Below are 12,450 nucleotides of genomic sequence, written 5' to 3' on the forward strand. Positions count from 1 at the left end.
ATTGCTTAATTTCCAGAACTCTGGCTACATTATAACTGAAAAATTTTATTTTTCATAATTACTTGTTTTCACATAGTGTAACATTACGCGAAAGGTCTTTTAAATATTAAAAATATTAATCTGTTCGATTTCAACTTTTTTTTATATGTGTTCTTTATACATATTTATTGAAGCATTTTTATTCTAGATGAATTATATATTGTACAACATTCCGAAAACTCAGATTGGTATCGTGCGCGTATCATAGACAAGAAAACGCAGGCGAACGGAGAGGAAAGATACACGGCGACATTCATTGATTACGGCACAAGAGAGGAAAATGTATCATTAAAGAATATAAGAAACATCTCACCGGAATTAGCTAGTACACCAATGATGGCCTTTAAATGTTCATTACACGACATCGTGCCCAACAATGGTAAATGGCATCCGGAGGCCATTACCACGTTCAAGGATCTTGTGTTCTCGTAAGTAACATCAATTAATTAGCTATTAAATCAAAATTATTACTGTTCATGATTCATTTCAGAAATATGATGGTGTCCATGCGTGTTATACATAATACTGGTGATACGTATTATGTGGATCTATGTGTGGTATCTGCGAAAGACTCCAATTTGACATATGTGAAGGACTCGTTAATATACATGAAATACGCTACTTGTGTTACGCCAAACAAGTTGATGGTAAATGCGAACTGTTTGCAACCATCTTGATCACGATCTAGAAAATCGACATCTTTTCTGTTTGCAGAGAATGAATCCTGGCTTGACAAAAAAATATTACAAGGAACAACTGGATATGGATGCATTCACGAAAGTTAATCTTTTGAGTATTGATTCGCCTAACGCAATATTTGTCGAGAAAGTACGTTTCTTACGATAAAGATTAATTCTTTGTTAATAGATCAGTCATCGTATTAGACCTAATTGTTAATGTGAAGGAAATAAATAATACTTGTCAATTCAAGTCTCCAAAAATACATCAAAATAAATAGAGAAAGTCCATATTTATCCGTAAAATTGAATAAATTTTTTTATGTTGGACTTGAGTCCATTTTTTTAACTGTTGGAGAGATTAGTATGATACACAACAAAGGATTACAAAATAATCGTCGAACTTGTGGAAAAAAGATTAAGCAGTTTTGTAATATGTACGAATATTTACGGACTTTTGTATATTTAACAATTCCTAATTATAATTTGCTCATCGTAGCCATTTGGACATTTTTGTGTTGATGGGTACGAGTAATTAAACTCGCATTTATTTTGTTACAGGCAGATGCAAACAGAGCGTATTTATGTAACTTGATACAAGAATTAACGAACGATTGCGACCAAGATGAGTATTGCAATTTTACTTCAATGCCTAGCAAGGGTAAGGCATTCTTCAAATCTCTACCGTCCAATACAGTAAATGTCCCAATTTCTACTCACGTTTTCTTATAATTTTACATGTTACATTAAAATAATGAAAAGAGAATATCTATAAGTAGAAATTGCCATGTAAACATAAATTGGTACATTTACCTCACATGTACTTAAACATCAACCTGATGCCAGTAAATGGATTAGTCTAGTCTCCTATTTATATAGGTATGCCATGTGCTGCTCGAAGATCGGACAAATATTGGTATAGAGGTTTAATACAGGAAGTTACAGAAAATGCAGCAACGGTCTTTTTCGTCGATCTGGGACATACGTTGCATATGGAATATTCGGAGATCAAACCGCTTCATACAAAGTATATGAGCTGCACGACACAGGTAATTAATTCGGCAACTTTATAATTTTACATAGTTGGGATGTTTGTTCATTTTTTACATTTTACAACAGTTGTCCCTAACTTGTAATTCCATTTAAATTTATCAGGCTATAAAAGTGATGTTGAGAAATATAAAACCAAAGTCTGAAAATGACGAATGGGGAGAAGAAAGCAAAGAATTTCTGAGAACAGTGTTAAATAAAACAAAAAGAATCAGAGTCATTCCTCACGAAAAATTCGGAGATGCCTACAGTGTAACCATGCTCATCAACGAGAAAACGAATGTTGCTCAATTGTTACTGAAATATAATCTGGCAATGTATGTTGAATTTGGGTAAATTTTTTAAAAAGATTTGTAGTCTCAGAACTTGAGCATTTCTCTACTTTTATATTTCTAAGAATGTTTTATATTCACGTATATGTGTTTCTTGGCGCAGCTCTTACAATTCGAGCGCAAGGAATAATAGAAACAAGAGAAATAAGAAGCATGATAAATCGTTAATAAATACCATGGGAAAATGTTTGGAATTACAGGATAACGATCAATCATTCAATGCAAAATCAGTAAAGTCAAGCGTAAGAAATTCAGAGAATAACGAGGATCCTTTTAAAATAAATGTTGATATACATCAAGTGCAGTCTCCAGACTGCATTTACGTATCTGAGACCACGTGCGATCGAAAAGACGTGGAATCGATGATGAGAAGTATGCAAGAATTTTACGCCAAGTATCATTCGGCAAAGCATAATTGGAACAAAGATAGTGTTTGTACAGTTTATTTGGAAAAAAGTGAAATGTATTATCGCGCCCGAATCGTCGATATTAAATCCGATGATAAAGTGACCGTATTTTTATACGACATAGGAATCGAAGAGACTGTTCCGATGGACAAAATACAGTCATTGTATCCGCGTTACGCGAATACACCCACACATATTTTTAAGATAAAGTTGACCGGTATACTGCCTTGTGGTGGATCTAATACATGGCCAACGTTCTCGTGTCAAAAACTGTCCGAAATTATAAACAACAATCACAATTGCAAGTTTTACATATCTAAAGTGGACGAGGAAGATATGGAAAATGGCGCGATACCCGTTGAATTATGGATAAAACAATTGGTAATTGACGGACCCTTGTCGCCGTCCAGATACGAAATTAATTCAATCAACAGATTGCTCGTCGAGAACGGAGTCGCCTTGCCAATAAAAGAATATGCGAAAAAGAGGGACAAGATTTTAGCCATTGAATTAAAACGAGAATTAAGTAAAAAGATTGAACTTTTGTCCAAGTCCGAGTCGGACGAGAACTGGATATCACTAGATGGTGTTATCCAAGCATTAAGTTCTCTAGACGAATTTGTTAAAAAGTCGTTGTCTACGTCATCGGATATGAATTCCCACGCGGAAACTAATGATGACGAACAGGATTTTACGGATTTACTCGATAATTTACCATCACTTCCAAGATTATCGTCTTGGCTGCCAGCAGAACCAATAGAAGCTGACGTATTTATCGCCATACCGACATATATAGACGATGACGGCTTCGTTTATCTCCACTCGATAAACCAAAATTCACGCTCCCTAAAACATATAGAAGAACAATTGGAAAATCTATATGAGCGGCCTCCAATAGAATCGTGTGATTCGTTATGGAATGTAGGAGATTTGTGCATTGCACAGTACCATACAGACAACAAGTGGTATCGAGGGAAAATTATAGAAATTCTAAACGACGATGTAGTCAAAGTAGAGTTTGTCGATTATGGAAACGTTGAGGAATGTTCGATTGGAACTTTAAAAAAGAAAGTAATTTTGGAAAATATCCCAATCCAATGTACAAAATGCACTGTCTACGGTTTATATCCGGTAAATAGCAATTTTTTTAATATTTACGACAATAAACTTTAACATAATAATTAATTGAATTGTGTCCGTAATAGGAAAATGAAAAATGGTTGACAAGTGATTTAGATAGAATTCACAATATTATTATTGAACAAAAGTGTGAAGTAACCGTCATAGACAGGACTGAGAAGCATCTCGTTGTAAGTAGATTTACAAAAAATATTGCTGAATAACGAAATAAGTAATTGTAATATTAATTTCTTGTAAATACTTGTCAGGATATCAAAATTTTACTTCTTTAACGCTTCAGATCTCCATCGATATCTTGCCGAACAAGTATTGCAAGAAGAAAACTGATTTGATCGCATATCTCACACACAATTGTAAAATGAATATCAAGCCTATAGAAAACACCTTGATGGAACAAAGGATAGCAGCGGAATCCGAATTTATGGAAGATACGATTACCGAATTTATGGGAAACATAACACCTTCGTCGGATGAGGAAGAAATAGAACCGATTATTTGTAACAATCCTGCGGCAAATTCGTTCGCAGACACTATCGAGAAAAGCGACAGTAGTACTACTATCGAAAACTTTCCTTTGGTTACTTCGACACCTTATACCGGTTCACAAGAAATCCTTTCAGACAAGTACAAGCCTCTGAATATACCAAAAGATGTAGTCTACATTGAAATAGAAATGTGCTGCAATCTTACTGCAACTGAATTTTTTGCTCACTTACGAGAAAATGTTCATTCGACGGTATAGGACCAGATACATACTTTTCTTTTTTTTTGTTTCAAATGTACTATTCAATTATTCTTTTTGCAGGTTTTGAATTCATACTATACACAGTACAAATTCTTAATGACCGAATTACAGGAAAAAGCATCCAAGCAACCAATGATTACAACATTTTCACCCAGTAAGCATTTCACATTGTGACAATAATCACACTTTATGATTAGACTGTGAATATATTTATTAGTAATTCACGTATGCAAAATAAAAATCAATATACATTACGATACAATAATTGTAGATACACCGTGTTGTGCAAAATTTTCCGTTGATGATCGTTGGTACCGTTGCATTATAAGTGAATCTAAACTTGACTTAGATTCGGGCTATATTGTGATTAATTTGTTGTATATCGATTATGGCAACAACGAATATAGACAAATAAATCCTCAGGAGTAAGTTATTTATTGTTTACTGTTTATTATTGTATTTCTGTGGATAAAAAAAATGTTGCCTCTGTTGAAAGGTGTGAATTGTACGCTTTGAAAAAGGAATGGTTAAATGTACCTCCCATGTCCATGAAATGCAAATTATGGAATATAGAAATTGCCCCTACAATAGAACAGAATAACCCGGTACTAATAGCTGAACTGGAGAAATGTTACAACAGACCCATCATAGCTGTAATCAAAGCAAGTTATAATGCACAGTATTTAATTAATGCTTTTTATGCTTAAAAACAAATGCAAATAACTTGATGAATAATGCAATTTTTAATTTCAGGAACTTAATGAAAGGTTCAAGAGCGTTGAACTCTACGAGGATAAAAAATGCGAAAAACTTTTACTTAAAAAACTTATCGAAAAAGGTTTACTCGTTCGAATAAACGAGGATGAGTGAAAGACTGCTTTTTAAATGGCGACTACTGTAATCTAATTTTTATTCTTCTACTTTTAGTGACAAGTTTGTTTATATTCGTACGAGTTTCAACTTTCAGAATGATATTTTTCATGTTCCTTACCTATATATACCTTTCATTATTAACGTAAACAGAAATTTCTTTTATACTAGATAATTTACTATAGCAGAATACGATTACTAGACTGCAGATTTTTATACGAAATCATATATATTTTAAGGAATGTAATCTGTTTATACAGATATTTCACTTGAAATATTTTTGGAATCGCACAGTGGGCGCATTTTCTTTTATTACAATTTTCTACAATCGCATAGAAATCCGCAGTGTAATGATTGTACATTATACTTCCGTATTTTGTTTTTAATTCAATGAACTGTTACTCTTTATTTAAAAGCAAAATTTTCATTACAATCAACGTTGCGCGCTCTTGGCAATTTGTTCCTTGAGTAGTAAAATACTCTGTCGCTGTTCAGGTGGTAGCATGGCTATTTGTTCATCCGATAACTGTAGCACTTGCATTATCAAAGCCGCCTAGAATAGGAATAAGAATAATTACTTGCATATTTAGTTATAAAAGGCGTATTTTCTGCACTCAATGAGAAGGTTGGATATTTTCCAAAGATGTTTATGAAAGACATTAAGTATTACAAATACCAAGTCTGTTTAGTCGTAAATCACATATTTACACATATAAAAGTAAAATAAATATAATGTTTGATATTTTTTATATGATGCTAAATGATGTTACGTACCTTTTCCTGATCGGATGCACCGCTCGGTATATTTCCGGCTGGGGACATGCCTGCCATAAGCCTCGATGTTGCCGATGTTGTTGATGTTGGCAAAGCGGTAGCGGGAGCTGCAGCGCTGGCTGCAGCAACGCTAGATGTCTGGCCAGCTGGGGCTACAACAGGTCTCGGTACCACTGGCGGTGTTACTGGCACTGACGCTAAAAAATCGATTGTCAAATTAGAGTTTAGAAAAGAGAATAATATTTCTTACTTACAATTGGCTTTCGTAATTCTGGGATCAATGGGCATTCTTGGGTCCCTGGGATCCCTTGGATCTCTTCCGAATCTGTCTGTCCTTGGATCGCGACAAAAGCTGAAAGAAAATTAAACGCATTTAAAATATTTCATATAATGTCGCTTCTAACTATTTAAAACAATTGTGGAACCTCTCGACTCCTTCAACAGGAAGTGTGCTGCAAAAGACAATTGATTCTTAAAGAATATTAATTAAAGAATATAATTTTAACACGAAAAGTACTAACTTGTCTGCAATATTAAAAGTGCCGAGTACTCTACGATCTGTGTCGGCAGATACTACTGGAGGTGCGGTAACGGGCGTTGATTGTACTGGCTGTGGTCCTCTTAAATCTTGATCCATTCTAGCTAAACGTGGATCGATTTGTCTGTCCAATGTACGTAAATCAACATCTTGTCCTGATACAAAATTTCCCCCCTTTCACATTTACATACCGTTATGTAATAATGAATAACAATACGACTACTTTGTACAACAAATAGACAAGTCAATTTCGTAATAACAAAGAATATATTCCACAGATTAAAGTTGTACCCTCACCAGCAAATATTGGTGCTGGAGGATTAACAACTGGTGCTGGTCGATTTGGAGCCCACGGTTCCTCGATCCGAGGCACGATTGGATGTACAGCTGGTTTATCAGAAGGTGTCAATACACCTGGGATTGGATTTGCCTTATGTAACATATTAACAGCTGTATGAGGATCCACTATTCTCATCACTACCTGAGCTTGCAGCAAAGCATACGCTAGTTGAGGATTCTGAAGCAGCATCTGACGTGCCTCGTTCGGATTATTTTGCACGCAAAGCTTCATCTGTTTCATAAGCTCGAACATTTGTTCAGGAGGCAAAGATGCGACAGCTTTGCTTATAGCTTCGGGAGCTTTATCCGACTGTACTGCCTCTCCATATGGATTTTCAGTATTCTGTCCTTGTAAAAGGCTTTGCATTTCCATTCTACTCTTTTCTGTGCAGGCATTGTCAACTCTTAATGTCCTCCCACCAATCTCGTAACCATTCAAATTCCTCATAGCACTGAGAGCTGTTTCTTGATCTTTGTATTCACAGAAACCATATCCTTTCGGCTTCCCTGTCTCCCGATCGAAGACCAATCTAATTGTAATCATTCAGAATATGTTAGGAAAACTGAATACCAATGTGAAATTGATCTAAGGATTATGTTACAAGTGATGTATGAAAAGCAGGCATTGTATAGAATGCCTAGCATTTTTAAACAAAGTATAAAACAATTAATATTTCACATTTCCCAGGCACATGCTATACAATGCCTGTTTTTCATATGTTGCCAATAATTCTAAATTAATATAATCTATTTGAAATAGAAATAATATCAGAATTATTTATCAATAGACAATTATTTCTTACCGAAAACGCTTCGCATGGATTTGTCCATTAGGGACTGATCAGAAATAGTTGAATTGCTCATTTTTGCAATTTATTCGCTTTTGTTTAGTATTCGAAATTCAAACGCAGCACCTGTTTTCCTGTCAGAAAAAGATATAATCGTACCTCAGACTCACAATCAGTATCAGTGCAATTCAGTGCAGTTGCAACGCAACACCATCCAACACAATCAACAACAATCAACACAATACCACACAATACCGGTGCATTTGCTGCATTTACACCATAGACACAGACAGATCAGTGCATGGACCTTTTGGCTATTCACACGTGTCTACCTGGTGGTGACGCACCGAAACTGCTTATTCCGTATAAAGCATCGTAGTCTGTAGTCTATATAGATTTGCATTAGTTTGTGATCTTTTAACGACTCTACGTCCACGCGTCCATGTCCACGACGCAGGCAGTAAACCTTGGAATGCTTGGAATTGGACGCGAATCGAAAGTAATTTTCAGTACAACTTCTCATAAATATGCTGTGGTAGTATCGCAAAACTGAGAAACGATGAGCTTTTCCAGCGATGAAGTAAATTTCCTGGTATACCGTTACCTTCAAGAATCCGGTAAATGTTTACAAATATACCATAACCTGTCTTTGATCAACAGTGAAATTCTATTGTTTATATACATTCATTGTTTATATATATAAACAAAAGATGGACCTATACATGTATTATACAATTAATACATCTGGTTATAATTTTAATTCACCTCTAGTTCAAATAAACTGTGTATACATAATGAAAAACTTGTTTCGTTAATGTCATTTCTAACGAATGATCCTTTTTATAGGATTTCAACATTCTGCATACACATTTGGCATAGAGTCACATATATCACAAAGTAATATAAATGGAGCATTGGTACCACCAGCAGCACTCTTGTCAATCCTACAAAAAGGAGTATTATATACTGAAGCAGAAATATGCATTGGTGAAGATGGCACTGAACAAAGGATGGTCGAGTCCTTGTCCCTTATTGATGCAGTTATGCCAGATGTTGTTGCATCAAGGCAAAATCAAATTAATCAACAGAAACAGCAGGTGAAAACGGAAGTTCAAGATACGAATGGAGAAGAAGGTAATTTTCTTTATTACATCCATTCATCTTTAATGTTGCAACTTTTTGAAAATCGAAAATTGATTTGTTACCTGGTACACCCTGGTCTTTAAAAGTATCCTAGTTTTATAGACCTCCTCATCTAACCAGGAACAGTAAAGGACTGCTCTAGTTCTCAGATTTGTTATGCGCTAGTTTTTTGTTACAACAGTCTTATTAATATCTAGTGTATTATTCATATTTTATTTAAAGTCACACTCTTCTTTGATTGTATATAAGAAGTACTGATGTAGCAAAATAAAGCTTGATTGTAACATGTCTGTAACTAACAGCAAACAGTTACTTTGTTGAATAAACATAAAAGGGGAAAGATTTAATAGTTGTTACTAAATGATTTATCCATTTACAGTTGTTACATCGAACGATGGGGTTGGGACGAACGAAAGAGGAGGAGACAGAATGGAGATGGAAGTGGATGAGCAGCAACAGGGTTCGAGCAGAGGAGCTAATGCCAGTGCCGTCGAAATCCCGGACACGAAAGCTACGATATTACGTGGTCACGAATCGGAAGTTTTCATATGTGCCTGGAATCCAACGACTGATCTCCTGGCTTCAGGGTCGGGAGACAGTACAGCCCGTATTTGGGACATGTCCGGTAGTTCCCAAGCCCCGAACCAACTCGTACTGCGTCACTGTATACAAAAAGGCGGTACTGAAGTTCCAAGTAATAAGGATGTTACTTCGTTAGATTGGAAGGTATGTACTCGTTGGATTCCGGACCCACTTTGCATGGATATATGAAAAATGTGGCACCTCTATCGTTATTGTTTTCCATACGAACCTACATGAATGTGCCGCATTTTTTGTGTGCATACAAAGTGAATCCGAAATACAATAAACCATCAATGTACAAACATTGGTTATCATGGGTTCTACATTACAACTGTTGGAGAATCCTGCTCCAAAAATACCTGAGGAAAACTATTTATTTATCCATTTCAGTGCGATGGTACCTTATTAGCAACAGGGAGTTATGATGGATACGCACGAATCTGGAAGACAGACGGTAAATTAGCATCCACGTTAGGCCAGCACAAGGGTCCCATTTTCGCGTTGAAATGGAACAAACGTGGTAATTACATTCTAAGTGCCGGAGTTGACAAGACAACGATTATATGGGACGCGGAAAGTGGTCAATGTACGCAACAGTTTAGTTTTCATTGCGCGCCCGCTTTGGACGTCGATTGGCAAACGAATACATCCTTTGCCAGTTGTTCTACGGACCAATGCATTCACGTCTGCAAGCTAAATGTCGATAAACCAATTAAGAGTTTCCAAGGACACACGGTACGTTTGTACATCTTTGATTGAATTTTCTTTGAAACTAACATAATTAATTTATCTGTCTAGAATGAAGTGAACGCCATCAAATGGGATCCCCAAGGCAACTTACTGGCCAGTTGTTCCGACGACATGAGTCTGAAAATCTGGTCGATGAAGCAGGACACGTGGGTGCACGATCTTCAAGCTCACAGCAAAGAAATATACACCATTAAATGGTCTCCAACAGGGCCAGGCACTCACAATCCAAATATGAATTTAACTTTAGCAAGCGCGTCGTTCGATTCTACTGTCAGATTGTGGGACGTGGACAGAGGCGCATGCATACACACGCTTACGAAACACACCGAGCCCGTGTACAGCGTAGCATTTAGCCCAGATGGCAAATTCCTAGCCAGCGGCAGTTTCGACAAATGTGTTCATATTTGGTCTACTCAGGTAAGATGGCTGTTTCTCTTCTCGTCTTTCTGCCAGCATGAATTTCCCGCGCAATGGAAAGAATTCTGTACATAACTTTGTTAATTGCAGAGCGGTCAACTGGTCCACAGTTACCAAGGCACCGGAGGTATTTTCGAGGTGTGCTGGAACAGTCGAGGTGATAAAGTTGGTGCTTCCGCATCTGACGGTAGTGTGTTTGTTCTCGATTTACGTAAAATGTGATTGCGGTCTCAAAGTAGACTGCACGTTTCGCAAACTTGTTCCAAGTTACGACCAGCATTTCCTGGTTTAATTCCATTTGATTACTTGTTAATCATTCTACTGGCCGCATTATTACGCAGTTGTTTGAACCACTTTCTGCTTGTCGCGACAAGAGAATTCCAACAAGTATCAAGTAATTAGGTATAGAAAAGTAAAGGAAACACGAATTTTGGTAAAGCAAAGTCCGACGTTAAAAATGTGGCTCTTTTTTAATTAACTTCTCGAGATTCTGTTAAGACTGTTTAGAAGATAAAAACAAAGAAAAACGTATTGTACATTAATATTTTCAATGGCTCTGTACAGTTTCAAACAGATTGACAATTATATTTGCAGAGATAAAAATAAATAATGAACAAAATACTATCTACATTCACTGGAAGTGGATGGGGTACGTGTTGTAATTTTAATAAAAATACTAAGTATTATATTTAACTCCGGTATTGATAAGACATAGATATTCACTTCTATTATATTTTAATTGAACAAGATGTACAACTAAACTTGCACAACAGATTCATTTTTGAACTTGTATTTTATTTTACTTTCTCATTACACATTGTGCAATTAATTAAACAAAAAAAGGTTGAAATTAAAATAAATAAATAACGACACTAAACACGCATTATTTTAAATAAATAAAACCTTTCTACATTAAATACATTATTCTCAGTACACATTCCTTTTAACATGTTATATAATCCTCCTAACGATAAACGTAAACATCGGAAGCGTTAACGTACAAGGAAGAGCTAGGCTGAAGTAGTGAATAGAAACAATTAAATAATTCAGGCGTAGCAATTATTTCTTAGTAGCAACGATTATTTTTATAGACATTTATTCGCGTTATGTGTTCGATATACAGTTAAACATATATGTATAAGTTTAAACTTGAAAGAAATAAATTACGCTTCGATGCTTTACGTGGACAGAAACATAAATTAATCTATACGTTTGCGTATTCAGTTATGTATGCAGAAAAGGAACTATTCACCGATTACTTTGAATCAATATTCCTTTGGTAATAAATACATCATCCATCCTTCGTTAAGACTATGAAAAAAAATGAAGAGAGAAAGAGGAATACAATTATAGTTGCTTGATTACACGTAGCAACGTAAATAAGACTGGAAATAACAATTTGCATGAAAAAGTTCGACACATCTCTTTTAAACATTTATTCTTTACATTTAACTTGTTTCAACGAATAAAACTTGATCGGGAACGAAGCTGCGTTTGACCTATATATATATATTTAAATGATATACATTATTACATTAAATTTACAGCCATTTGTATATGGTAACATCTAAATCCGGCTTCGAAACAATTGGCAAAATATTGCGTGGATACATGGATCGTTCAAGAAATGTTACTGTACATTAGATAAATACAACTTTATATTCTTATATCTTCATAGTTCAATTAAAAGCTGAGATACTATTCTTAAATAATTAGAATAAAATACTATATAACGTTTCTCTATCGTTTCACATCTTAAAACATGACGGTAACGAGAAACATTTGCATCGAAACTATTATATCCGTAATAAACTGGATACGAAATGCATTTGTTCGAGATTAATCAGTTGAAAGGATCA

At 35.4% G+C, this 12,450-nt stretch overlaps 3 protein-coding genes across 21 annotated transcripts in view; 2 read left to right on the forward strand and 1 right to left on the reverse strand.

Annotated features, from left to right (window-relative positions):
- Positions 1 to 6,009, forward strand: part of qin (tudor domain-containing protein qin) — a 208,500-nt gene extending 202,491 nt beyond the window's left edge. For 18 of the 19 annotated variants that reach the window (XM_026812220.1, XM_026812224.1, XM_026812225.1 and 15 more), the window contains 13 exons: positions 188 to 467; positions 530 to 686; positions 754 to 867; positions 1,278 to 1,377; positions 1,596 to 1,765; positions 1,872 to 2,083; positions 2,202 to 3,636; positions 3,711 to 3,815; positions 3,926 to 4,381; positions 4,451 to 4,544; positions 4,662 to 4,815; positions 4,887 to 5,052; positions 5,144 to 6,009. In XM_026812220.1, the coding sequence (XP_026668021.1) occupies positions 188 to 467; positions 530 to 686; positions 754 to 867; positions 1,278 to 1,377; positions 1,596 to 1,765; positions 1,872 to 2,083; positions 2,202 to 3,636; positions 3,711 to 3,815; positions 3,926 to 4,381; positions 4,451 to 4,544; positions 4,662 to 4,815; positions 4,887 to 5,052; positions 5,144 to 5,260 (3,560 nt within the window). In that variant the 3' untranslated portion in view covers positions 5,261 to 6,009. Of the gene's footprint in view, positions 1 to 187; positions 468 to 529; positions 687 to 753; positions 868 to 1,277; positions 1,378 to 1,595; positions 1,766 to 1,871; positions 2,084 to 2,201; positions 3,637 to 3,710; positions 3,816 to 3,893; positions 4,382 to 4,450; positions 4,545 to 4,661; positions 4,816 to 4,886; positions 5,053 to 5,143 lie in introns of those variants that run through there. The other variant, XM_018021896.2, reaches the window with a different exon arrangement.
- CstF64 (cleavage stimulation factor subunit 2 CstF64) lies at positions 5,636 to 7,455 on the reverse strand. Its single transcript, XM_026812245.1, has 5 exons — positions 6,870 to 7,455; positions 6,556 to 6,727; positions 6,289 to 6,386; positions 6,035 to 6,231; positions 5,636 to 5,813 (listed from the first exon to the last, which is right to left on the reverse strand). Exons 1-5 carry the CDS (start codon positions 7,453 to 7,455, stop codon positions 5,694 to 5,696), a joined length of 1,173 nt encoding a protein of 390 aa, XP_026668046.1. The 3' UTR covers positions 5,636 to 5,693.
- A 397-nt stretch (positions 7,456 to 7,852) lies between these two features.
- LOC108623418 (F-box-like/WD repeat-containing protein TBL1XR1) lies at positions 7,853 to 11,572 on the forward strand. Its single transcript, XM_018021897.2, has 6 exons — positions 7,853 to 8,316; positions 8,546 to 8,833; positions 9,222 to 9,568; positions 9,815 to 10,159; positions 10,223 to 10,591; positions 10,682 to 11,572. The coding sequence occupies exons 1-6, from the start codon at positions 8,259 to 8,261 to the stop codon at positions 10,811 to 10,813; spliced, it is 1,539 nt and encodes a 512-aa protein (XP_017877386.1). The 5' UTR covers positions 7,853 to 8,258; the 3' UTR covers positions 10,814 to 11,572.
- The last annotated feature ends 878 nt before the right edge of the window (positions 11,573 to 12,450 follow it).

This window comes from Ceratina calcarata, unplaced genomic scaffold (assembly GCF_001652005.2).
Source record: "Ceratina calcarata isolate Rehan_Ccalc_2016 unplaced genomic scaffold, ASM165200v1 scaffold267.2, whole genome shotgun sequence".
In the NCBI taxonomy this organism is placed as follows: domain Eukaryota; kingdom Metazoa; phylum Arthropoda; class Insecta; order Hymenoptera; family Apidae; genus Ceratina; species Ceratina calcarata.

Coding starts and splice junctions, on each gene's coding strand:
- CstF64 (XM_026812245.1), bottom strand. CDS start 7,455: ATGATTACAATTAGATTGGTCTTCGATCGGGAGACAGGGAAGCCGAAA. Junction 6,728..6,869: donor TCCAGCACCAATATTTGCTG/GTGAGGGTACAA, acceptor ATTTTGTATCAG/GACAAGATGTTGATTTACGT. Junction 6,232..6,288: donor CAGAATTACGAAAGCCAATT/GTAAGTAAGAAA, acceptor TCGATTTTTTAG/CGTCAGTGCCAGTAACACCG.
- LOC108623418 (XM_018021897.2), top strand. CDS start 8,259: ATGAGCTTTTCCAGCGATGAAGTAAATTTCCTGGTATACCGTTACCTT. Junction 8,834..9,221: donor AGATACGAATGGAGAAGAAG/GTAATTTTCTTT, acceptor ATCCATTTACAG/TTGTTACATCGAACGATGGG. Junction 10,160..10,222: donor AGAGTTTCCAAGGACACACG/GTACGTTTGTAC, acceptor TTATCTGTCTAG/AATGAAGTGAACGCCATCAA.